This window comes from Ictalurus punctatus, chromosome 4 (assembly GCF_001660625.3).
Source record: "Ictalurus punctatus breed USDA103 chromosome 4, Coco_2.0, whole genome shotgun sequence".
NCBI lineage: Eukaryota > Metazoa > Chordata > Actinopteri > Siluriformes > Ictaluridae > Ictalurus > Ictalurus punctatus.
In genome coordinates, this window is record NC_071284.1 from 26,553,547 (window position 1) to 26,581,363 (window position 27,817).

Here is a 27,817-nt window from a genome sequence, read left to right on the forward strand (position 1 = left end):
CCTGTGTCCATGGTACTTAGTAAGAAGTACGGCTTAGCCCGGGCTGTGAGGTAAGCTGTGATAATTGTACGTGTAATTAGGAAAGCAGAATGTTTTACCAGCTCCTTACGGTTCTTCTCTCTCATTAGTTCATGTTGTTGCTGCTTTGCCCTTCGACCTCTCTGTACTCTCTGCAGTTAGCCTACATTTATAAACATTCCTCAGCAGTTATGTCTGCCATGTGTTGATAGTGTTGACAGTATCAATATTGTGTCTGTATCATAGTCAGCACAGATGGACGTTTCCATATTATTGAACACTTCACACGGCACAGATTGTTTGACGTTTTGAAGGTTAGATGTTGGGTGAGTGTTCGTACCATCTGAAACTGAATGAAATCAAGCCACAATATCAATATCCTCACTCGTAAAAATTTACATTTACATTTATTCATTTAGCAGACGCTTTTATCCAAAGCGACTTACAAATGAGAAAATATAAGCAAAGCGATATATCAAGCAGAGAACAATACAAGTAGTGCTACCAACAAGATCCATTAATTGAATTCCAGAAGAGGCAAATTGTGCAGAGTAGAGGTGTAAGTGCAATCTTTTTTTAATTTTATTTATTTTATTTTTTATGGGTAGGTTAGGTGTTCATGAAAGAGGTGGGTCTTTAGCTGTTTTTTGAAGATGGTGAGAGATTCTGTGGTCCGGATTGAGGTTGGAGGTTCATTCCACCACTGAGGAACAGTTAGTTTGAATGTTCTTGAAAGGGACCTTGAGCCACGCTGAGTAGGTAGTACTAATCATCGGTCACAGTCCAGTTTTTAGATAACAAGAGCCTGGACTAGTATCTCTGTAGCCTGTTCATTGAGGTAGAGTCTGATTTTCTTGATGTTGTACAGGATGAACCTACAGGACCGTGCAGTTGTTGAAATGTGGTCTGTAAAGGTCAAGCTGTCATCGAGAATCATCCCAAGGTTCCTGGCCGTCCTGGTTGGCTTGAGTGTGGTTGAGCCGAGCTGTACAGTGAGGTTGTGGTTGATTGAGGGACAGACTGGGATGACGAGAAGCTCAGATTTTGCCAGGTTGGGCTTAAGGTGGTGTTCCCTCATCCAGACCGAGATGTCCGACAGGCGTGCAGAGACTGATGGATTGTCAGGCTGGAAGGACAAATAGAGCTGGGTGTCATCAGCATAGCAATGATATGACACTCAATCACCTGCCCTAGAGATAAGGCAGTAGATAGAGGTAGTGTAGATAGAAAAGAGGAGTGGACCCCGAACTGACCCCTGTGGAACGCCAGTTGTGAGTAGCTGAATTTCAGAAATACCTCCCCTCCCTGATACCCTGAAGTATCTGTCTGAGAGATAGGATTCCACCCAGCACAGAACCGTTCCGGTGATGCCCAGTCTGGTGAGAGTTGAAAGGAGGATCTGGTGGTTCACAGTGTCTATGATCAATCATAGATCACAAATGATCTAGAGGTTGCTCTTGGTAGTCATAAGGCTTCAGTGATGGAAAGCAGATAGACAGAAAGCAGAATGTGTGTTTGTATTTCAATTATGTAGCATGAGAAGCTCTCAAAAAAAAAAAAAAAAGCAGAATGTGTGTTTGTATTCCAATCCCTCCAAAAATTTGGAGGAATTCTGACATTGTTAAACTGATTATTGTCGAATTTCTAGTGTGAATTGTTTATTTGTTGATGTCCCTTTTTTTTATTTTATTTTATTTATTTATTTATTTATTTTGGAGAGCTTCTCATGCTATACAATGGAAATACAAACACACATTCTTTGACATATTAAATGCTTTTTTGCATCATTGAACAGGTACAAAATTATTTTGTGTAAAATCCGAACAGGGCGAATCCACACACTCTCTGATGCCCTCCGTGCCCGTGTGCTGAGATTACACATCGCTTCACCTGGGCTCACACTCAAATGGTCTCTAATTGGAAAAGCCGCCGTGGTGAAAAACAAGGCCGTGACATCACTAACTCTGGCCTCATCTCATTCCACTTGATATTGTTTCCACTAATCCTTGCTACTTTGTTTATCGCCTCTCTTGTCTCTCTACATTTGTCTCCTCTGTCCTTCAGCAAAATGTTTACTCACTTTCTCTCACTCTGGTTTCCTGTCTTCACTTTCTCACAATCATGCTCCCCATGTGTTTCCCCTCACCAGTAAATGGGGAAATTACACTACATTGTACACACACACACACAGTTAGACCATCTTTTTCAGTTCTGTTCATTGTCACACATGCATACTGTATATTTTTCTTTCAAAGTTGGATGTTAAGACCATATTAGAGCCTATTTATGACCATTTATCTCATTTTTATGGAACAGAATGGCCAAACGTTATTGCCAAAAACTGTATGTTTTATTATGGCTGTATCATGCTAAGTGTTGGCATTTTTTTGGCATCTTATGTTTTGAATTGAATTGACCTTAAGTTGTTTATATATCAATAAATGAGAAATTTGCATGTTGTGTGTTTGTGGCTTCAAAGCAGATTCCACAGTTTATAGCTTGACTGCAGGCCTTTAAATTCCACAGATGTGTGTGTGTGTGTGTGTGTGTGTGTGTGTGTGTGTGTGTGTGTGTGTCTCCTAAGCATACAGTGCAATTGAAGTGTTGCTTGCTTCCAAACAGTGAAACAAGAACCTCCCAGGAGTAGGCCATGTGACTTCCAGATGTTGCCCTTTCTAACATGAACTTCTGTGAAGGAGGTGCTACGAACACAGGTCAACTGGCCATGGGTTAAATCTACCTCTGATTATTTACACTTCATAAGCAAAATATACCCGTGAAATAGTGAACAAAATTGTTTATTAGTGTAAATAGAAGATAAAATTAGTCAGTCTTCCATACAAACCCACACTATTTTGAAGACAAGGCCATACTTTTGTGCTTTATTTGAGATTTCATTGAAATCTCTTTTCAATATCAGAGCTGTTTGTTGCAGTGGATGGTGAGATGTGTGTTTGATTCTCAGCTGTGTGAGAAGTATGGCAGGGAGGGCTTGCTGCACTGCAACCTTTTGAAGATGTACTAGATGCAGTGGCGATGAGTTACAATTGTTCCAGTGTAATGGTATTTTGTTTATTAGAATGAAAGTAGTATTTTATGAAACAAGTTCTGTAATAATTAAGTGAAGATGAACAGTCACTGGTCATAATACAACAAACTTTGTCTGGAGAAAAAAAGGTTTGGGAACAAATTATGGCAGTGAGGCATTTCTAGAGCCAAAAGATTCCGTTTTGCATTTTCGGGAAGTAGGGATAGAATTTCACCGCTTATAGGTGAGCTGATCCAAATGATCTGAATCAAAGAGCCAAAATTGAACGTGAACACTGGGTTAGATTCTCATTTCTCCTTCTGAAAACTTCCATCCGTAGATGTAGCTGAATTACGAGGTTAACCTCCTTTCCGTTTCCTCTCTTACAGCGTGATGTTCCTACACATCTCAACACCCCGCTACATGCTTCAGGTCCTCTGCTCCTTCTAGCCGTGACGTTCAAACGGGCTTTTCACCCTTTTAGATTTTTGTCAGAGGCTCTCGCCACATTATTTGTCACGCACCTTATGGGTTTTAGTAATTTACTAAAATTATTTTGGATGAGTTGTTCTGATTGGTTAATATGTCTGCATGCTGGGAGCCTTGTGATTGGACAGTACAATGCCCAAAAAAAGCTTTTCAAATGTACTGTGATGTCCAAGATGATGCCATCAGGTCACTGCACAGTGGAAAATCCCCAGGGCTTGACTGCTTTACAGCTGAATTTTTCAAAGCCTTTTCTTCTTTCTTAGTCCTAATTTTGGCCAGGTTATATGGTTTCTGATCAAATAGTTTCTGTTTTCATCTTCCTCATTTGTCAGAAGCCAGTAGCACTTCTTGTATGTTGAAGTAACATCTGCTACACATTTCATGTACCTCATTCCTTAGAATCCTGCAGCACTTCATGTATCTTGAAGTAGCCTCTGTTACACATTTACTTTTATAAGTTAATTAAATCATATTTGAACATGAGAGGGTTAAGCGTGAATAAAATCTAGAATCTGGTCAGAACTCTCAAGTGGATTTCCTCATTTGTAAGTCTCTTTGGATAAAAGCATCTGCTAAATGAATAAATGTACATGTAATTCATTCATAAATTCATTCATCATCAGAAATTGCTTCATTCTGGTCAGGCCATGGTGGATCCCATGAACGCTGGGCATGAGGAAGGAATACACCACAGATCAGACGATAGTCCATTGATGGCCACTTTAGAGTAATCCGTTCACACACCGGTATGTTTTTGGGAGAACACTGAAGACAGACCCTAGCTCTGTTAGACAGCAATGCTACCTGCTGTGCCACAGTGTTGCCACTCTCTAGTGGATGTGTGATGTAAATCCCTTATGCTGTTCTACTGTAGATCGTGTGCCAGTAAATTACAATTTATTTCCCATGTTTTTCTGTATGAAAGCTGAGATTTCATTTGATCAGAAAATAACTAAGACATCTATGAACATGATTATTTGAAATCCTTATGGTAAGACTACATACCATTGATTGACTGTATAGGAACTATAGCAGCTGGTGTCCTTGCACCACATTCAGCTGAAACATAATGAACTACAAAAGTTGGGATATCCATCCATCCATCTATTTTCTATATCTCTTATCCTGGAGCCTATCCCAGGGGACTCAGGGGACAGGGTGCCAACTAGAACTGCAACAACTAATCAATAAAATCAATAATAATTGATTATGAAGATCGTTCTCAACAAATCTCATTATCGTTTAGTTGGTCTGCGCACGGTACATTTACTCATTACGTTACTTCTGCTCTGAAAACATGCTCCGGAGAGTAAATACTAAAGTTGTGTTCCAAATGACGTACTGTACACTTACACTATGCACTGCATACTCTACCATTTAGTGCAGTGTTTCCCTAGTGGTCAGTGGTGTAATTGCAGTGGGTCCGTAGGAAAGTTTTTAAAATGTTTAAATAATATTATATATTTTTTTTGTTAAATGTATCAAAATATATTCAAATGAGATATTTTAAAATGAATCAGTTTGGTTATCCGTGTGCATTCACAAATATCACGTTAGCTGAGCTGACGATCGTTCATTGATGGATTTACTTTAAATTTATCTACAAATGAAATTATAATTTGCAAAAACCTATGAGTGGTAGACAAGTTCAAGTGTCACATTGATGGATAAAATAAAAAGAACAGATAATTCAGAGAGTCAACTTAAATGTCACACCAACAATAAAATGTAATTGAACCTGGTATTTGTACCAATGTTATTTGAACCAATCCCTGTGGAATGACAGATTCTACCAATCAACCAGGGATTGCTAGGACTGTAGAATCCAGTGCTTTTTGTGCATCCATAAAAAGTAATGCGCATATATATATATATATATATATATATATATATATATATATATATATATATATATATATATATATATATATATATATATATATATATATATCAATGAGTTCAGTGAATTTGAAAAACCCCTGTTGTGTGTTATGCTGTCCAATCAGAACAATGGATCTTAAAGGAAGCTCATTAGCATGTTGCTTCAGTGAATGCTTCAATAAATCTCTAAACATATTAATCAATAACTTTAATTAATAAATAATTGGATAAATCTTTAAAAATAAATACATAATGTACTTAAGGTTTTTTTTGGATTAGGATTGAACCACTTTCTTCACTTAGTGAGTGTACAATTAATAAAGTGAGAGGAAGAAACTTATGCCTAAGTTTCGCTTTGAACATGTGCTCTAGACCGGATCTTTGATTGTAGCTGCTGTTCACCCCTTTGTGTGTGCTTTGGACACGTTAGCTGAATCCACACGTGTGTTGACGGCAGTATGGAGATAAACCATCCATAGTCACTGGAAGTTGATATCATCTGTGCCTTTCCTGTAGGGACCTCTAGACTCGTAAGTGGAATTTCCAGCCAGCTAGGTTTATGCAAATTTAAATCAAATTGTATTTGAGAATAAAAATATTTTGATGCTTGACTGAAGTCTGAAAGTTGGGCTGTGGAAAAAGAATAGATGCAGTAACAGAGGAAACAGATTTTTGGAAGTACTGATAACTGGGTGTGTCTTCCTGTCTGCTTCTGACTACATTTTTGTAGAATTTTTTTATTGTGAGTCATCTTGGGGATTTTTTGACAGAAAGGTAGTTGACAGAAATACACACTTTTCCTTTTGCAGAACTTTGGTGGGGTGGGGTTGGGGGCAGGTGGGGACATGAACATTTTAGGTTTTTTAGCACCCTGTATGTGTCATGCCATCACTTGACATAAATCTGAGCTTTCATATAGAAGCAAACAAGTAACCATGGTTCTGAAAGTGTTAATGGTGTGTTAGAGGGTTATGTAATCCCAAAATTCTTAGTCATTCTCTGAAGCATACCGAGAGAGAGACGGGTTTTGGAGTTGAGCTCCCTAGATTGAGATAAGGAGTGCAGTGGCGATAACGGCTGTTTGGGACATGAAATAGAAGAGAAATAAAGGGTTGGACAAGAGATAAACACATTAGTGTGTGTGTGTGTGTGTGTGTGTGTGTATGTGTGTGTGTATGTGTGTGTGTATGTGTGTGTGTATGTGTGTGTGTATGTGTGTGTGTATGTGTGTGTGTATGTGTGTGTGTGTATGTGTGTGTGTATGTGTGTGTGTGTATGTGTGTGTGTGTGTGTGTGTGTGTGTGTGTGTGTGTGTGTGTGTGTGTGTGTGTGTTCTTGCAGCCCCATCAAACTATATAAGCCCAAAGCCATGTTTTGGATTCAGTCCAGTGCTCATTCAGTTGATAAAGGGTTCATTGGAGTTTCAAGCAGGAGTCACTGCGGAAATTCCTGTCTTTTATAAGAGCCAATTTAACCAAGTCCACACACAAATCTACAGTATTGCTTTGAGCACACACACCACCCCCTGACAGGATGGCTTTACTATATTCTGGTGGGATTTTCCTTAAATGAAAAAACCCAGTATATGAACCTGATGCTTAACGCTTAGGAAATAAATCATTTCTGTGACATGTTTAACTTGTAGAAGGACAGCAATTTAGCAGGTGAGTGCTAACATGAAATGAAGTAGCTAGCAGTCAGCTTTCCCAACTAGCTAACTGACCACTAACTAATCTTCTAGATTCCTCTGTGGCCCCGCTTACATCTAGTATTAACCTGCATTTTGTGTGATCAGATCACAAGAGGGCGGCGCACAGAACCACATTCAATCATGGTAAAGGATGCGTATAGGCCACATTGCCGCTTTGTTGCCGGTGTTGCCAGGTTTGTGGTTATGATGTGAAATCGAAGTACTTTTGAAAAGCTCAACCACCAGCTGCGCCACTATGCCGTCCCTGATGCAGACATTTATAGTAATAAAATCTCTATAGGCTGTTTAAATGCTTCTTCTTACCATTCTCAACATGAGGATTAAAATATTTGACCGAAACTAGTTTCTTATAAATTGAAACTGTAGTTTAAAAAACAATTATTGGTATAATTAAAAAAACAGAAGTGAAAACAGAAGTGAAAACAGCAGCTTGCATTGAGCAGATGTGATTGTCTCCCTCGCAAACCTACACCTGTGTGGCTGACCTCTTATGTTCCCATAACTCAAGATGCATGTTAATAACCGGTGTAAACAGGGCTCATTCCTTTTTTATTTAACGTTTTCCATAGTTAAAACATTTTCCCGTGTCTTAAAAAATAAGACGCATTATAGCAACATTATATAAGTAGCAATGCTGATTAAAAAGCTCAAGGTCTTTCCCAAGATGCATTTTACATGACATAATAAAAATCCGCTTTTTTGCAATAATAAGAGACTTGTATATATGAAACGCCTACAAAATTTGCAAACCTATTGGAGTTAGTCATGTTTTAGGAAACTCCATATGTTTTTTAAGGTCCAAAATTCTTTCAAACTGGTGGTCCCAACAACTTCTTTCTTTCTCATCTGCTCTTCATTACCACAGCTGCTTTTTTTTTCTGCCTTCTGGCTAGTTGGCAAACCAGGCAAGAGCCAAACACTAAAACGCTCATCTGAATGTTTCCTCCGTTGATCATCTGGCTGTAGGTTGCCATCGCCTGACAGCGTGAGACAGAGTGAAAGAGATAAATGACTCTGGGTGGTTAGAGGGCAGGGATTAAGTGGAGTAAAATTCTGAGGGAGGGAACATGATTGTGGTCCACAAGAGTACTGACTGCATGATTCTTAGTTCAGTAAGAATTTTTTTTGTTTTCTCTAACAGGACATACAGTCAGAAGAAGGCCACACTGGAGAGGGAGTATGCGCAGGTAAGATTGCACAATGTGTGTTGACATGGGGGTTTTTTGTTGGTTTTTTTGGTCCATCACTTTATCTCTCAGCTGCCACTTCACCTGTTTAGAGCTTTTGTGTGCATGGGAATCAAAGAGGTAAAGTGGTTAATATGCGAGCATTTTATGTAAATGTATGAGGTAAAATGGCGAATGCGAGAGTATTTTATGTAAATGTTTGAGGTAAAGTGGTGAATGCAAGTGTTCATGTAAATGTATGAGGTAAAGTGGTGAATGCAAGCATGTTTATGTAAATGTATGAGGTAAAGGGGTGAATGCGACTGCTTTATGTAAATGTACAAGGTAAAGTGGCGAATGCGAGAGTGTTTTATGTAAATGTATGAGGTAAAGTGGCGAATCCAAGAGTGTTTTATGTAAATGTATGAGGCAAAATGGTGAATGCGAGAGTGTTTATGTAAATGTATGAGGTAAAGTAGAGAATGTGAGTGTTTATGTAAATGTATAAGGTAATGTGGATAATGCAAGTGTTTATGTAAATGTATGAGGTAAAGGGGTGAATGCGAGTGTTTTATGTAAATGTATGAGGTAAAGGAGTGAATGCGAGTGTTTTATGTAAATGTATGAGGTAAAGTGGTGAATGCAAGAGTGTTTATGTAACTGTATGAGGTAAAGAGGTGAATGCTAGTGTTCTATATAAATGTATGAGGAAAAGTGGCAAATATGAGTATATTTTGTAAATGTGTGATGGATGTGTTAATGTGAGAATATTTTATGTAAATATTTGAAGTCAGGTGGTGAAAGTTGCAATATGTTATAGGGCTGGACGATTGTGGCCAAAATGATAATCACGATCATTTTGATCAATATTGAGATCACGATTATTCATTAATTTTAGGGACAACATTTTTATTGCACTTTCACATTTAAATAAACAGACCACTGCTTTCAGCTCCATGTTGTACTACATTCCTGCAAATGTACAAATCTGCATCACAAAGTGCATCATCTCGTGGAAGCAATATATAAATAAGTAATACCAAAATATTGGAAAAGAAAAATAGAAATGCCATCAACCAAATGAAAATATGCAATCAAATATAACCATATGCAACCAAAGGAAAACAATTCAGGCCTATGCAGAAAAGTCAATAACAGTGTTTACAGGAGGAGAGACGCAGCCAAATAACCCAATAGAGCGGTGACACAGGGATGATGTCATTTTGTACTGGAACATTGACATTGTTTACTTTCTACATGTGCATTTGTTACGATTTCTGTCCTGTCTCCGCCCCGTATTGTCACTGGTTGTTCTCTTATGTGTCATCATTAGTCTCAGCTGTTCATTGTGTTCACCCTTAATTACGTTTGTCATTAAACCCCTCGTGTCTCATTATTCAATGCAAAGTATTGTGAGTTTCCGAGTACCAAGCCTTTATGCATAGTTTCATGTCTCTTAGTTTTGATCCTGTTCTCAACCTCATTGTTTGATTCTTGTTTAGCCTTGTTTATGCCCATTTGCCAATCGCCTGACCTTCTTTTTGACCACGCTATTGTCTCACATTTTGGATTTGTCTGCCTCTCTTCAATAAAGCTCTTATCTGCATTTGCATCCGTCCTAAACTCTCATTTCGTGACAGTTAGCAACCGCTTTTTTAAATACACCTAAAAGCTTTTTAAAAACAATCACGAGTTGGCTTTTACTGGCGTATTTTATGTCATAGAATAAAACATGAAAATATTTCGAGTTTGTGTTCACCACAGACCTTTTTCAGGGTTTTAACCAAAATCCCATTCAAAAAACCCATTGATTTGGAACGATGGAACCGAAAGGAAAAATTTATAACTCGTTTCCTGGTTTTGGCATACAAAATGATATCATTCCTGCACCACTCCATCGTGACTGGCTGTAAGTTTAGGAAGCACTTGATTCGATATGTAGCGGAGTTTTCTATGAGTGGAGGACGAACTTTAAACGTCAATATCGCAGTCAAAATCGTTATCCAGATCAATATTCAATTAATTGCGCAGCCCTAGTATATTATGTAAATTTATGAGGTAAAGTGATGAATGTGAAGGCATTGTAGGTAAATTTATGAGGTAAAGTGATGAATGTGAAAGCATCGTAGGTAAATTTATGAGGTAAAGTAGTGAATCTGATAATGAAAGCAGTAAATCTGAAAGTATTTTATGTAAATGTGAGCTTGAAAGTGGTGAATGTGAGAGTATTTTGATTTGAATTTGAGAGCATTTCATGTGAATGTTGAGATCTTTTTGTGTGTATATGAGAGGTACTTTGTATAATTGCTTTATATGTGCTTTCTTTTGGGTGTGCATCATGTTTGTATAGCAGTATGTATGACTGCTTTTTCCTATATTTCTGTGTGTGCTTGAGTAATTTATATAAATTTCCAAAATGGAAATAGGGGATCAGAGGCTATTAAATTGATTTGACCCCTGCTGTTGCTATTTCACCTGAACAAGTACTCTAAAGAACACTGAATTGATTTTCTGTAATGGCTTTCTTTACAAGGATCATGTTTGTGAGCACGTTTTAACAGTGTCACTTGAAATCTTTTATTCACTTCTGACTTAATCGCAGAGATCATTTTGAAACACGTTGTTCCGACATTACAGTTAAAAAGACCCTACAAATGGCTTTTAACGACAGACCGCTAATTAGAATCTATCTGGCATGTGAACAAAGATTCATCAACAACAGATCGATACTATCTAGTTTACCGAACCACCAGATCAGTGTTTGTCGTTTTGTGGTTTCAGAGTCCTGTCTGTAAAATTGCATGGCAAGTAAGAGGATGCCTCTTCAGCTTAACAGTCATCTGCTCGTCTTGTTTTTTAATGCAGATGTCCTGTGGAAATTCATCAGGTTTACCGAGCAACAGAATACAAGCTGATTTCTGGTTTATTAACATTAACTGTCAATAGCATCCAATTAAATGATTAATCAATGTCCTGGAATACCAGTGAAAATGGAGTAGCTGACTTTGTAGCTGATTCCTGTTACAGAGTTTGAACAATGTTTTGAGAAGTCCACAGAATAGAATGCGTTTAATCACCTCTGGGTTAGATTAAATCGATGGAGTAAATAAGAAAATGGCTTTGTCTGCTTTGAAATGCGGAATCAGAGGCCCAGAAGCTTTAACAGGCCATTTATCTTTCAAAATATATGCAAACAAATGATGTATGACTGTGATTAATGAGCATGTTCTCTGAATCATGGTTGCATTGTAAATCCTGGATGTGGTTCAGGATAGGGAGCTGTTTTGACTACAATCTTTTTTTTTTGTCATGCTGCTCATGTGAGTGTCTGTCAGAGAACACACTCATTAAAAAACTGTTCTAATTGTCGAACAGTATTACAGTATTAATCCTTCTAGAAGTGATTGCTGTGTGAGTGAGTCCACAAGGTTTATATTCCTATATGCAGTGAATAATTAAGGAATAATTCACATGCTGTTATAGGAAAATAATGCATGCTGGAGATTATTTTCCTATAGCAGCTTGTCCCAAAGAGTTTTATTCCTCTTATACCATAACGATTTGCCAAAGAGTACATATTTTAATGTATTAATGATTGGCACATCATGCTTTTTAATCGTTTAGTTGCATTTCTTGTAACTAAAAAAAGTTCCAATTATCACTTTCTTTATAGCAGCAATAAAATAAACAGTCATTCCCTCACCAGCCCCTCTTTTTTCTTTCAATAAGACAAAAAAAAAATTCTGTTTCTCATGTTACCAAGAGCGCAAAGTCCTCTGTCCCGAAGACTTTCCTATGGAGGAAAACCTACTCACAGTTAAAACGTGCTGACACACGACACTTTCATAATTGTTAAATAAATGTTTACTAGCAGAAAGCTTCACCCTATCAACAACTGTATGTTTTTCTGTCCATACAGGATTCCGCTGAGTTTTTTGTTATTGTTGTGGCCAAAAATGCTTGATTTTGCTGCAGCTGTTTTTTTTTGTTGTTGTTGTTTTTTTGTTTGTTTTTTTAAATATATTTTCTGATTCGACTTGCAGTGCCTTTTTTGAAGAAAACTACTTGAATTAGTGAAATTGCAATTGCACAAAATTGTTTCCCAAGGTTTTTTGCCGTGATCTTTGTTGGTAGATGAGCCCTTTTAGCTGTACTCATGTTCAACGCATGTGAATCAAAGAGGGCTTTGGCTGAATGCACGTTGTGATGACACGTCTTGGCCCAAATCTGCAGAAAATCAGTGGAAATTTTGAAAAAAATCGCAAGCTCCTCTGAATATTGCAGAGTTTGCTTGATTTTGCGTTCATTTCTGCAATCGCAAAATCAGGAAATCCTTGAGGGACTGGTTTTTCTTTAACTAAAGACACATTTTTAAAATCTGTTTATTATTAGCCTTAGATTATGTGAGGCAAGTCCCTGTGAATTAGCTCTTAAAGTTAGAAACAATATCATACTAGAACAAACACATTTGTATAAACCTACTTTTAGAGCTGCTGTTATAGCAAATGAATCCACAACCTTCAGATTTGAGAATTCAACAGCTCTGTGGTATAATGTAGATTCTGAAAACGTCAGACAATTCTGATCTCTAGATCTTTGGTGAATTTGGAGGAGTGTTTTTGTAAACCGCTACCAGTGGGACGACGCACACAGTTGGCATGGCTATTTTATCACAGTGTTTTATTTTATTATATATCTGCACTTCATGAAACTCCCAACATGGAATATAGCAGTTCTTATGGTGCCTTTCGAATGGGGCAGACTTTATCTTTGGAGCACAAAAATGCTGTCTACCTAGGCACCCTTATCCTTAATGGCATGCTGGGGACCTGCCAATATTTTTAAAAGTCTACCAGAAAATTATATTATATCTGTTGTACTTTGTGATGTATTATATAATTGATTCCCAAGATGTGCTTTATACAAAGCAATTCAGGTAGTCTAGAATAAATGCTTCCAGGGAGATTATATTCCCTCGGATTACTAACAATCAGATTACAATCACGTGTGTTCTCTTATTTGTATTTGAATGCCTGACTGACTGAGTGTGTGTGTGTGCGTGTGTGTGTGTGTGTGTGTGTGTGTGTTTTCCCAGTAATGACTGGGCTGATCTTGGCTCTGGTTCAGATCTCTAACCAACACCTGGCACCGCCGCAATAGAGAAATACTACCGTGCATCCGTTCACACACACACAATAGTGCACAGTCATAAATGTAACTGCCACAAGGGCTCGCAAATCAGAACACACACACAAACACACACACACACACACAGACAGAGAAATGTCAGATGGAGGGCCAGCTGAAGCCATGTGCAGATGACAGTTTGGTGGATTTGAGATGTAATTAAACGCAACCTGTTTCTAACTCTTCTCATTAAAGAACATTGTTGGCGGCTACAGAGGCTCAAAATAAAGGAGCCGTTATTATTTATTCGGGGTAATAAACTTCCTTTCAGAGTTATGGAGAGCTTGGCCTTTGTCCCTGAACTTGGGGCTTCACGTCTTGAGGATGTAAACAAACATTTTTCTCTCTGCGTTTTGTTTTCACTTCGTATTGCTTTAAGTTCCATTCCAATATTAAAGAATGCAACTCTCAAGAAGAGTGTTCTTGATTTTGCCCAAATATTGAGAATGCTAACGAATTGAAAGACCCATACTTCATTGTAGGAACAACAGTGATAACTTTTACTCAGTCCAATCAGGATTTTGACTTTGGTTTTTTTGTGTTTTGTTTGTTTTGTTTTGTTTGATTTTGATGCGACTTTTTTCACATTTTCACAGTTTTTTGTACTTTTTTTTTTTTTTGCGGAAAACTACTTGAATTGGTAAAATTGCAATTGCCCGAAATTGTTTTACACACTCTTTCACAGTGATGATTGTTGTAAATGAGACCTTTTTTTTTTTTTTTTAGCTGTACACATGTTCGACGCACGTGAATCGAAGAGTGCTTTGGCTGAATGTGCTTTTATTATGACGTCACGTGGCGCTTCTTGGGCCAAATCTGTGGAAAATCTGCAGTAATTTAGAAAAATTGCAAGCTCCTTCGAATATTGCGGAGTTTGCTTGATTTTGTGTTCATTTCTGCGATCGCCAACTGTTCACCAAACAGTTCACTGAAGTCTGTTCCCCAAAAAAAAGTCAAACATGGTGCAAAATGGGTAAATATACAATCAAATATATAATACGTATCAAATATTTGTTCATTTGGTACAAACTGTACCTGATATACCTGAGATTGTTTTTATTTTTGTCAGGAGAAGGCTTCAGTTAGTCAAGTTACCACGCTAGCAGCAAATTCCTGTGGTAGCATTATCAGTAAGTCAGTATACTTAAGAACAGATTGTTATCTTTATACTAACCTGCATGAGACCTGAGTAATTAAGATGTTCATTATTTGCTCATTTGGTATAAATAATGTGGAATTTCTTTTGAAGCTTTGTTAATATGTTAATAAAATATAGACTCTAGCTAGTTATGTGTTAGCTAACAGTAGGTAGCCATCGAAGTTAGCATTATCAGTAAACTTAGGGTTGTATTGTTAGCACTGGGGTAACTTTGCTGCGTGTGTCATACTGTATGACAGTGAAAGCATGAATCTCATCATTAGTTCATGTTTTCCTAAGCACTCTTGCCATGTCCATTCTTCACATTCTTGGTATTGCCAAAGAGCCAAGGATTAGCCACATGCTTTTATTTTTACCTTGTTCCATAATATTTTGCAACATAGATCTGAGTCAGTGTATCAGGTCTTAAACTGATACACTGACTCGGATCTATGTTGCAAAATAGTATAGTATTAGTATTATAGTATTGTATAGTATTATAGTATTAGCCTTTATTCGTCGTCCATACCGCATCACATGACTAGTATCTGTTTTGTTCAAATTGTTTTTGCTAAACACACTTAGCCATCGTGTTGCATTAAAACCCATGAAGAGACGTAAAGCAACTTGACACTCAGTGCCTCAGCAGCAAGTGAAACTGCAGAGACCAGGTGAAAGGGATGGCATGCGATGCAGTTGCCACAAGGTTTGGACGAGGTTGCTGAGTGAGACCATCGCTCTGTCGGGTTTAAGGCTTTCTCTGCCTCTCAGGGTTTGGCACTAATGCTGTTTTCCCGTTAAACAGCTGTCCACACAAATAAACATTGTTTTCAAGGATGAACAGAGCAACTCTTGTTTTTGAATAGAGGGGGAAGGGGCCTGGTATGGCCTCAACTAAGATCTGATTGGTTCCCTGCTGACCGCATCACGTGTGTGTGTGTGTGTGTGTGTGTGTGTGTGTGTGTGTGTGTGTGTGTGTGTGTGTGTGTGTGTTTTATAGCTTGGTGGGGATCAGATGTCCACATAAGGATAGGAATATCTGATCATTGTGGGGACATTTGGCTGGGTCCAACAACAAAATCTGCTTTAAAAAATAAAAATACAAAAAAACTAAAGTAGCTAAAAGAATCCCAGGTCACTAAGGTTAAGGTTAGGTTTAGATTTAGGTGTAGGCATAGCATCTAATTAGCTGCATTAATAATTATGTCAGCCCAAGGTCCTCACAAGAAGTGTGTGTGTGTGTGTCTGTGTGTGTGTGTGTGTGTGTGTGTGTGTGTGTGTGTGTGTGTGTATGTGTGTGTGTGCATACTAAACATATAAACATGTCTTGCATTAAACACTGTCCTTCAACAAAGAGTGAGGAAGAATCAGTACACTTCTTAGGAATGCCAGTGAAAACTGTGTGTGTGTGTTTCTGTGTGTGTTTGTGTGTTTTAACAGGTTTTTTCACCCTTTACAAAGACCAAATGTCCGCTTAATAGGAATACATGACATTTTTGACCTTCTGAGGTCCCCATAAAGAATACAGAATTATTTTCTGAAACAAATGCAGCTTTTTTTTTTTTTTTACTTATTAATTAATTTTTAAAGAAAAAGAATTTATGTATTGGTGTAAATGTTAGGATTTTGGCGTTCCATTGGCTTTTAGCCACAGTCAATAGAAAGGTAGTAAAACCTGTGTGTGTGTGTGTGTGTGTGTGTGTGTGTGTGTGTGTGTGTGTGTGTTGGGGAGGGGTTAAGCAAAGAAATTATAGTGCAGGTATTCAGGACCTTCACACCAGAATTATCAGCTGAACCCCGTGTGAAAATGGTTGCATAGCAACATGCCTTACCCCTCTCACTCCCGCAGCATCCCCTCCAACTATGAGAGAGAGGGAGAGAGGGAGAGAGAGGGAGAGGGGGAGGCTGCAATATACTGGAAGTACTGAATTTTCTTCGACTGTTTGACAGCGACAGTGAATGTTTTTCCTGGCATTTTGCAGCTCTGTTGTTCATCTGTATGGAGGAAGGGGGAGAAAAAAATAATAGAGATAGAGGTGAAGAAATGGAGGGAGAGAGGGGGGGGAGTCAAAACAAGTAAGCAAAGAAGCGAGAGAGTGAGAGGAAGAGGAGGCAGGGAAAAAAAGAGACACTGGGTCAAGATGGGATGAAAATAGACAGGGAGGGTGAAGTGTGAGGGAAAAGACAGCTGAAGGCAGGGATGAGGGGAGAAAGAAAGAGCTAGAGGCAAAGACAGCTAGGGATATGGAAGAGAGACAGAATTGCAGAAGGAAGAAGGATATTCCTTGAGCTCCAGTTCTTCCAGATTGTCAGTGAATTCTGCAGAGCGAGGATTTGGTTTTTGCCCACCCCCCCACCCCCCCACCCCTTTTTGTCCTTCTCTGCACTCTGTGGCATACTTCTGCTTTTACTCAATATGTCATAACAACAGAAAGAGAAGAAGAAAATCTTTACTGTCAAATTTTACAAGCAGATTAAGAAATGGCAGAATAGCATGCGCCTGTCAACATGCAAGAAGATACAAATAGAACAATCGAATTTCCAAACTACAAGACATGCTCGAGCTAACTGACATATATATTATCTTTTTGCACAAGTCTAATTGTAATCTCTGTTTATTAATGCGTTTTACGGTAGGTGTGCTACTTCACCAGTTAGCGTTTGGTGGAGGGAAAGGTTATGGAAAGGTACACTCTAACATGCGGTGAGTGAAGTACAGGTGCTCGGTGTGATATTTCTTTAGGGCAGTCCATGAATCGCTGTTGGAATACATAGCAGGTTCGAGTACAGAAACAAACTAGGATTTTCCATGCTCAAAGTCCAAAACAAGCAACAACAGGAAGTAGAAAGAAAGCAGTAACGATACAAGGCTTGGAACATACAAGACATGGAACGTAACGAAACAAAAATGCATTCAAACTTTCCAATGAGACAAAGAAACAGCGGGGTATAAATAGACAGAGTAATTTAGGGCTAAACACAAAACCGGTGCGCACATTAGGGGAACAAATTAATGACAGAACAGATGTGGAGACAGGAATAGAACCAAAACAAAGGCACATGACAAAACAAACAAAAAGCACATGGAGCTTGGGAAACAGAAATTTGGGACACGGTGCTGTTAGCTTAGCTTATGGCTAACATAACATTAAAATCCTGTAGCCAAGCAGAATTAGCATTATTGTAGGTGTAATGATCAGACAAACAAAAGTTATGTGTAAGTTAATGACAAGTTCTTGCTAAGCATAAACTTAAAGCAGGTAATTTCCAGGCTAGACAGCAGGGTTAAGTGCAGGACTGTAACACAGCGCTAATACAACAAAAGTAGCAGGATAGAAATCCAGTACAGACATTGTGGAACATAAAACGTTCAGCTGCATTAATCCAACATTTATAGATTTTTGTTTTTCCTCTAGGGAACGCATCTTGTACTACAGAGGGACCTATTGTAGAAAATTATGGCACTGTAATACATTCTTTCAGACATGTTTATTCAGAATAATGGAGAGAGAGAGAGAAAGAAAAAAGGACCCTGGGAAATGGTGAAATGTGTATGCGTGTACCCATCAAGTCGATACGCGGTTGGCATTCCTAAACACATGCACCTAATAAACGCGTAGTTTCATAAACACAGTCACACGGTTCGCAGAGTCTGAAAACCAGGCAGACAATCTTAATTAGTGGTGTCTTGACAGTCCCTCCCCTCTCTGAGAGATGGACTCGTCTTTGCATGCTCTCACTGACTTCTTTTCAGTTTGTGATACACAAGCGTGTGTTTTTTTAAAGATGTTCTTAGGCAGTGCTCACCAACCCTGCTTAACCGCCCCTGCGATATTGTGTTAAACGTCCTTGAATTAAAGCTGGAAGTCTACACGTCACATCTCGATTGCGTCATTTCAAGTCCATTGTAGCGGTGTACAGAGGCAAACTGATGAAAAGCCAATGTCGCTGTCCAAATACTTATGGATCTGTCTGTATTGCGCATTTTTGGAGCGAGTCTCCAGGGTCAGTTTTTTTTTATAACAGTGAGAGGTAAAGTTTTTCTAACTCTTCATTACAGAGAATTACTCAGGACAGTTTCTCAGTAACGTGACGAGCTGCAACGTTATGTCTTCTTAACTTCAGAGAGAAAAAGGCGATGCTGTAAGGGAACGGTTTCTTTCACAGACGTTCCACAACAATAACCTAACTATTAACAGATAAATATGATTTGTTGGAAATTTAATGAATAAAATTTGTTGGCAAATTGCTGCGGTGTAAAAGGGATAAAACACTTCCGGAAAATAATCGGCTTCTTGGCAGTAACAGTAGCTTCATTGGTCCATCAGACCACATCACACCACCCCATCATTGATTATTTTCCTATAACAGTGCACCCAATTGTGTCTTATTCTTTAATTAAAGTGCACCTATTATGGTTTTGAATCGTGCCTAATTTTGTTTTAAAGGTTTCATACAATAGATTTACATGCATCCAAGGTCAAAAAACACTTCAATGTGCTCATAATTTAAACTGCAGCATTACCTTTTTTCCCCTCAGTGTCACAAACGACTCGTTGAATGATCCGTTCTAAAGGATTCGTTCTAAACTCCTCCTTTCAGAGAGCATACTCTGCTCTGATTGGTCAGATGTCCCAGTCTGTTGTGATTGGTCTACCACTGTCAGCTTGTTTCAAAAAGGAAACGCCCACTACCATAACGAGTTTCAGTTCCGTCTGTTCGCGAGCAGCCGATGAAGACCAGAGACGTGTTTTTTTTGTTACAAACCTACGTAGGTTAGTACAGGAAGTAAAGTCTGGAATCACTAACGACTCGTTTCAGCTATTCAGAACCGGTTCCTTCTTTTGGGAGTCAGTAACTCCATTTGTCATGCACTTTGATTTTTGTTCACAAACAGCTCTATAACACACTACATGAAAGGTGATATTTGAAAAACCATAATAGGTGCACTTTAACTGATAAGGTTCTGCACAAAAAAATGCAGTCACATGTCACTATGTAAAACATTTTCAATTCAAAAATCCAATTTGATGAAAATGCGAATTTGACAGAAAAGAAAATAATTTAAATTTATTGCTCATATCATGCCTATGTTATATGTCATATGTCAGCTTGTTTAGTCGCTGATTCTCTGCTTTTGACCTGATTTGTCCAGGACTCTGCTGTCAGTGTGTTAATATTGTGTAAGTGTTGACAGGCCGTTGACCCACGGTTTTAAGACGTCACAGTAATCCACGTCTTTGTAAACCGAGAAAAGCTTTTATTTTCATTGCTGTGTCACCTTCAATGTGAAGAATAAATCAAAGCAATGTTTCGCATATGTCTCTGCCTGTCTGTCTCTCCCTGTCTGTCTCACTTTTTGTCTCGCCCCTGTGTATCTGTTCACCCTGGAGCCACGTTTATTGTACGGTAATTAAATCTCTTTTTAGGATGACACCACTTTGACCTCAGTATTTAAAGTGTTGCGACACTCAGCCGAGCCTCCGCTGTTGGGAAGTCGATTGTAAAGGCGGTGATTTGAGGGCAGCATGGGCAGACGGTGTATATCCATAGAGCACAATCACATGACCAAAACTTCAAGATTTGATTTATTCAGCCGGTTATCAATATATGTAATACAATTTAATTATTCAAGAGTATAATTTAAAAGATAAAGTGTTCTTTATCTGCTAAAGAAATTCTGTCCATTTTCATTTCTTTACTGCCAAACCTATTATTATCACAGTTTATGGTCTTATAATGTAATATTTCTCCCCCAAATTCCCTGTAAAAAGTTGTTAAAGATTATGCACACCTTACATTGTATAATTATGCATCAATCAGGATTGCGTTGGTGAACAGAATTCTGCGATTGCCCTCTCTGATAAGTATATGTGTCTAAGGAGACTTATACTTGTGATGGATTTTATCTGGAAACTTGTTAACAAGCAGATGTATAGTGCTAATTACTGAAGCTTTAGAGTGCACCTTCTTCAATTATGCTACTTTTTAGTTTGAGTCTTTAGGTTCACATGGTTCGGAGTTTGTCTGTGTGACTTACTCTTGGAGTATTCACTTCAAAATTTTCCAACAGGTCACGAGTTGAAATTGACATAGTTACTCAAGTTGCTCACACAAAGGCCGTAATGAAATCATAACACATTTTTCTACCATAATGTGACCTGTTTCTGAATAAAATCTGCTCAGCATTTTTGCTTGATGACAGCTGGAGGGGGGAGGAAAGGGCGGTGAAACATGACAATATTATCTATTAATGCTATTTTTACCCTGCCTGGGAAGGCATGATAACGTAGCCGTCAGACAATGTTTTAATGATGTTTTAACCTGGTTGCAAATAGACCTAAGAGTAGCCAAGCAGCCTGATGTGACTTGGTTATAATCTGAATGAATTTTATTAAGGAATCGGATTGACATTAGCTAAAATGTTATCCACTTATTGTTATGGATTACCACTAAACGACAGGGAGTGCTATTCGGCTAAACTACCACTTTTATATGGTGTAACTCTAGATCTGTATGGCTTGGCATCCTGTCTGTGGCTAAATGTTCCTAAGTGGTGGTCTAGCCTGCACTGGCCAGACATATATACATATCTCATAGAAACTCTGAGCATTTGCACTAGAAAGAAATTGAAGGCATACAAGTCTCTAAATGCTTATAACTTTATTTGTAGACATGTTCAAGGCGTGGTGTTTTATGATTACAACATGGAGAACGCCGCGTCATGGAAAGCTGATGTGCTAGCCAGCCAGATGCCATAAACTTATTTGTTAGCTGAACAAAGTTAGCTAGCTAAACGTGTCCATTATAGCAAGATTCCTTATGTAGATTTTAGGTGAACTATGTAGGCTCGCCTAACAGGATAAATTAGGCATTTTAACTATCTAGCAAGAAAAGACTGTTAAATTCTTAGTTAGAAAGCCAACTTCACTGATACATGGATAGTTAGCTATTAAGCTGCTAAAGACGGAACTCCTCAGACCAGTTATTCCTCCTAACTTTCTGTAACAACAACCATTTCCACCACTGGAAATGTGATTGTGACTCGGAATGGGTTTCTGAACACTTTTCCATATATATATATATATATATATATATATATATATATATATATATATATATATATATATATATATATATAGGGAATGTGTGACGACATATTTGTAGTCATATTTATCTATTTATTTATTTATTTATTTATTTATTTCTAGAGCTTCTAGAAAATTCTGAGCATTTATAACTAGTAATTATGATTAGAGTAAGAGTAATTACCAGAGTATCTTTCGGACCTTTGGGTCTAAATATGTCGTGTGTAATTTTTTTATAGTCCATCCATGTATGTATGCATATGGAAAAGTTATGGCATATTTTAATTCCATATTTCTATTTTTTAAAAATGACCAGTAGAAATAACCCAATATAATATATTCCCCACCAGAACTGACAGCTTTCAGCCAAATTTCAAATGCCAATAAACTAAATACAGATGACTAAAAGGACTTTAGGGAAGTTATTGTTATCCTAGCATAGGTATAGTGTACGTACAGGTTGTGACCATATAGCTTACTATTCAGCTTTTGTTAATGATATGTTTGTGTAGGATTAGAGTGTGGGTTGTAAACATGGTACTTAGCCATAAAAATGTCGCTGTCTTCTAGTTTTGTATGTCTTGCTTATTTTTGCGTACATTGTGCAGTCCGTACAGGATTTCAGGGTTTTTTGGGGGATTGTTGAAGGCAAAAATATTTGATTTTGCTGTGGCTTTTTTTTTTTTTTTTTTTTTAAATTGCAGTGCAGTTTGCTGAGTTCTTTGTACTTTTTTGCAGAGAACAACTTGAATTGATGAAATTGCAATTGCACTAAATTGTTTTGTACGCTCTTTCACGGTGATATTTGTTGGTAAATGAGACCTTTCAGCTGTTCTCATGTTCGATGCATGTGAATCGAAGCCGGCTTTGGCTGAATGCACGTTGAACCGCCACAATTAGTCGACAACCCTCTACCACCTGAGCCACAGTCACCCATTTAGTTTATTTTGTACTGCGCTGCTCAGTGGGTCTCATGCAGGTCTCATGACTTGGGCTGGAAGGTCCAAACTGGTCCACACAGCGCGATTAAAACCCACCCACACCGTGCTGTCCAATGGGTCGCGCATGTCAACTGGTCAGTGCTGCTCACTTCAGTGTTTCTCGCCGTGCTACCCAGTGAGTTGTGCACGTATTTGGTCCCCGCCACATGGTTTTTCGAAGTAGCTCAATTTGGACCAGCTTTTGAGTTGTTTGGCTTCCCATAGTTCTTGGCAGCAGACTCTTGTAACAAAAATGTGTTACGATGTAGTGGATGCACAGCAGTAGACAGAGCTCTTGCATGGTGTGGCACGATTGTCTTGCCATCCGCACTGCTGCAGCAGCCCCCAGCGCACGTGCACACACACACACACACACACACACACACTTTTCTCCCTCTCCTCCTCCCCTTCCTGGGAAAGTCTGAGCGAAAGCTCTTCTATTTGCATAATCGTCTTTAGGGCCTTTGTGGGCGGGCTCTTTGGGCCACTGGTCGTCTCCGCCACCTGTCCAGAACAAATCAGACTGGCTTTCACGTCCCCACAGTAATGAATAAATTGATTATATATGATTTAGATGGAGAGAGATGTCTTTCAGCTTCATTAATAACGGCAGTTTAGCTTCATTTATTTGTGATCTGTGATGATCTGTGATGAACTTGAGAATATAATGTTTTAGAGGGTCTCCTCATGACCGTATAATTATTGAATTCTGTCTGTAGGTATGTGCATGTCTCTCTGTGCATGAGTGTTTATAGGAATGTGACACTCTGGGTACCAGTTTACTCTTAAGTCTGGGCTTTGTGTGTTGATGGCACTCATGAATATGTAGCCACAGTGGGACTCTGAGACAGAGAACGCAGCACAGTCTGGTTTAGACACAAACGCATGCTGGAAATCGGAGAGCATTAAAAAATATATCTATCTCCATGAGCATGCACAGGCAAAGCCCAGTTCCACCTGCTGGGAGCATGCAGAGAATGCAGAAACAAAGCATGCTTTGGGAGGGAATGGGTTACTTTGAATGAAGAAAGAAAGTCTAATAAAGCAAAAGTTGCATGTTTAATCATTTGGATCTAATTAGAGTTCAAAACAGGGGGAGGAATTCCTGAGAGGAATTCCCTAAACATTCGAGTGAATGGGAAATGACTTTAAATCAGGATTTAGTATAACAGTCAGACTTTGTTATTGAGCTGTATATGCACGTAAGTGTTGGTGACGGTTAGGGGGGGGGGGGGGGGGGGGGGGGGTGTGCCTGGCTCTAGTATGGACGAGAGCACAGTGACTCACAAATGTGTAATGGGATGATGTCAATACTGGGTTGAAGTTTGAGCCTTTTATCGTGACTCAGAATCTGTCTCCTTTTGTTCAGATTATGAATCGCACTTCATCGTCTTAGAGTGCTGGAGTAGAGGAATGAAAAATGAATGGGCAGTGGAGTGAAGAGAAAGTGAGAGGACTAAAAATGTATGAAGACAGTGGCACACAGCCGATGGGACAAAGTGTCTCCATATAAATGTGTACTGTTTAATATTCTGAAAAGAAACAGCAAGATGACGTCAAATGCTTTTAGCCATAGAAAGACTGGAATATGCGCTTGCTGCTTCACAAGCAAGATCAGCTGTATATCTGTATAAAGAATCAGTATTGAGTAGGGATGGGCGATATACTGGTAGAAATTCTCCCCACAATATGAATTAGTCTTCCTGCAATAATTACGATAAAGCCTAGTCGATGGCGTATTTGTGTGCGACGCGTTCGCAGCTCACGTGCAGAGCGAAAACGAGTACAGCGGAAGGAGGACGTGAAGCTGAGGAGGAGGTTATTGCTAAACGAGGAACTACCTCTACAATCTGGAACTGGTTCAGTTACAGAAAATCAGTTTTACTTTTAGATCACTGTTTGTGTTTCTGAGGCTCTCGAGATCACAGCTATCACATGTAGTTGAAAACAGTGGTGCACGGTACTATGTTTATATCCTCACTGATATCGTTATCACAGTAAATATCAGAAAAATATCGTGATATGGTTTTAAGTTCACATCGCCCATCCCTAGTATCGAGTCAGAATCACTTTATCGAATAGGAATCACATTATTGGCCAGGTACATGTGCATGTACTGGGATTGAATAGAATTGGCGTGCAACATTGCAAATGCAATCGGTACAATAATACAGCAATGTAGATATGGCAGGACAAATAATGCAAACTATACAAAGAATACAATAAGCCAATAAAAAGGAATTTCAAATATGTATGTAATATGTTAATGCCTTGAACTAAAAGTACAGGGAATATACAGCTAGCTGCACTAGGTGTTTCATGGAATCACATATTCACATTGTAATAAATAAATAAATAAATAAAAAACCGTGCACAGTGCAATTACACAGGTTTGGCAGAGTGGTCTATTCAGAACTGTTAATGAGAGCTACTGCCTGTAGGAAGAAGCTTTTTGTGTGTCATGCTGCTTTTGTATGAACTGCTCTGAGGCACTTTCCAGATCTTAATCGCTGAACTAGGCAGTGGCCAGGATGGGAAGGGTCTGTAATGATCTTCCATGCATGCTTCCCTTATTCAGGACTTTAACAGGTCTCGGTTGGAATTCAGGCTGTACCTGATAATATGTTTGGAGAGGATTGTATTTTTTCAGCTTTTGCAGGAAGAACAACCTTCACTGTGTCGTTTCTGATGATGCAGTTAGTGTTGTACCACTTAAGGTTACCTGGCATGATACGACCTATGTACTTGAATAGCTCAACTGTTTTGAAAAGTGAGCCCTTTGAGGGTGATCGAGTTTCTATTTTCTAAAAAATTGATGATGATCTCTAGTGTTTTGAGCTCTGTAGGTGACCGTGACAGCACCAGACTGACTGTTGTTCCACTTCCAGTCTGATAAGGACTGATCATTGTTGGATATAAGGTTTACAAGTGTGTTGTCATGATGGACAGTAAAGTTATTGGTGTATAGGGAGAAGAGAAGGTGGAAGATCCCTGGGGTGCGCCAGTCCTGAGAGTTACCGAGTCTGACATGTTTTGCCAAACCACACATTCTGCTGTATGTCTGTCAGGAAGTCTGAGATCCTTTGGCAGAATGAAATAAATGAGTGAGTTTCTTGTCCAGCAGCTCTGGAATTATCATGTTGAAGGCTGAGCTGAAGTCAACAGGATTCTCATGTATGTACCAGCTGTGTCGAGATGCTGGTGAATGAATTGTAGGCCTAATATTTAATACATGGTTAACTTCAGGATGTCAAGGACGTTTTTGGTTACATTTGTGAGGTAAGAATGAGTAGCTCAAAAGTCTTCCTTAATACTGATGGTACAGCAGCTGGTCTGTAATCATGTTGGGCGTTGTTGTTGTTGCTTGATGTTGGACGTCTTGAAACAGGTAGGAACCATGTAAAGTTCTAGAGATTTGATTAAATGTGAACAAAGTGCACTGCTTCAGTGTGGATTATGCAAAACTCACAGGACAGCTACTACTAAGGTAGTGGCACTGGTGGAATGTAAACAAAACCTGCTGGTGAATAGAAAAAAATATCCTTACATCAGGTTCACTTTGATGAATGTTTCTGCCTTTGCCACTCCATCTCCGGCAGACGTCCAGATCATTGATTGATGACACAAGCAGAACTTCTTCAAATAATTTGGACATGGAGAACTTATCATTGCATAGTCTGTTATAGAAGTTGGCTAAGATATTTAATGGGCTCGTCTTGTACGGTGTGACAAGTAATAAAACCCAGTGATGACAGCAGCGTGATTAGCTGTCCAATGGCAAACTTTCATACCAGCGACAAGCAGATCTTTTAGTGGTATTTTGTTATTTTGTATTAACAGCAGGTTTTCCCAAAAATTAATTATGCACAACTTCAGCACCACTTGACGAATTAAGATGAGAATGGGGCGGTGCACTTTATGAAGCTACTAAAGAGCAGTTATTGCTATGTCCTCAACCATGATGCCTGTGTGTGTGTCCATCTGTGTTAGTAAGTGGGTGCCAGACCTGATAATGGCCCTTTAAAGACCACAAAACCTTTTAGACCTAAACACATTGGAGCCAGCTGCATAGGCTAGACGCTCTCCCATGTAAGTAGGAGAGAAATGTATCCCAGCATTCCTCAGTCAGACTGCAGGAAGTAGACATAGATAAAGTTCTAATACTATGCTCCTTACAGATTAACAATGCTGTGACACCAAACGACGCTGTGGGTATTTTTGTTTAAAAAATATTGTAGATTAATTTGTCCAGTATACACCGTAAATAACACCATTGACAGCATCACCAGATCCATTGTTTGTCTCTTTCCTGTCTCTGAATGTCAGTTTCAGTCTATATATTTGGCTTTCTTTGCTTTCTGACTCCATTGATGTGGTCTTGTTCTCATATTTCTATAGACTTCTGCTTCTTAAAGATCATTGGTTGAGTTAACAAATAATAAATAAGTGCTCCATTTATAATTCTATGTTCAATTTGACCGATGACCTCGTTTCCTGTGGCGCTACAGTTCTGACGATGTGCCAGTCCTATAGTGTGGGTTGTCTGATAATATGTATTATCAGCCAAATAACCCTGTTTCTAAATGCAGAGTAATACAACCAAGCATCTGCTTCCCTACAAACTTAGAGCTAGCTAAGTGTGACTTAAGCGTGCACCTGATTGGATCGTCAATGTTAATATAAACTATTAGTGAAAGCTTTTTTTAAAAAGGAAACTGTTTTAAAATGTCATTTAAACAACCCTCACAAGTCAAACCGGTGGTGACAAAAGCAGAAGTTGGGTGGGAAAGAGGCTATTGCCTCATAAACAGCTGACACAGGGCCTTGTTAAGGGGTGATGCATGAAGGCAAAAAGGGATGAATCTTAAGGAAAGATCAACTTAAGGCCACATGTGTCACTTGCCTGTTCACTGGTCCATGTGGTCTCTGCTTTAATATTGCCTCCATAGAACGTAAACAAAATCGGGGGGGGGGTTTGTCCCTTGTTTTTCTATGTTGTATTTTATAATAGATAGCATGTAAAATGGCTGCTGTGGATGTTCTGCACTCTCTCACATGCAAACCTCACACTGTCTTGTATTTAATAGTGTTATAGTACACCATAGCTCTATTAAACTCTTCTACAATAGCA

The 27,817-nt window shown here is 38.7% G+C and overlaps 1 protein-coding gene across 3 annotated transcripts in view; it reads left to right on the plus strand.

Moving 5' to 3' along the window:
* Positions 1–27,817, plus strand: part of LOC108264589 (F-BAR and double SH3 domains protein 2) — a 107,471-nt gene that overhangs the window by 18,349 nt on the left and 61,305 nt on the right. For all 3 annotated transcript variants that reach the window (XM_017466254.3, XM_017466256.3, XM_017466255.3), the window contains exon 3: positions 8,269–8,314. In XM_017466254.3, the coding sequence (XP_017321743.1) occupies positions 8,269–8,314 (46 nt within the window). The remainder of the gene's footprint in view (positions 1–8,268; positions 8,315–27,817) is intronic.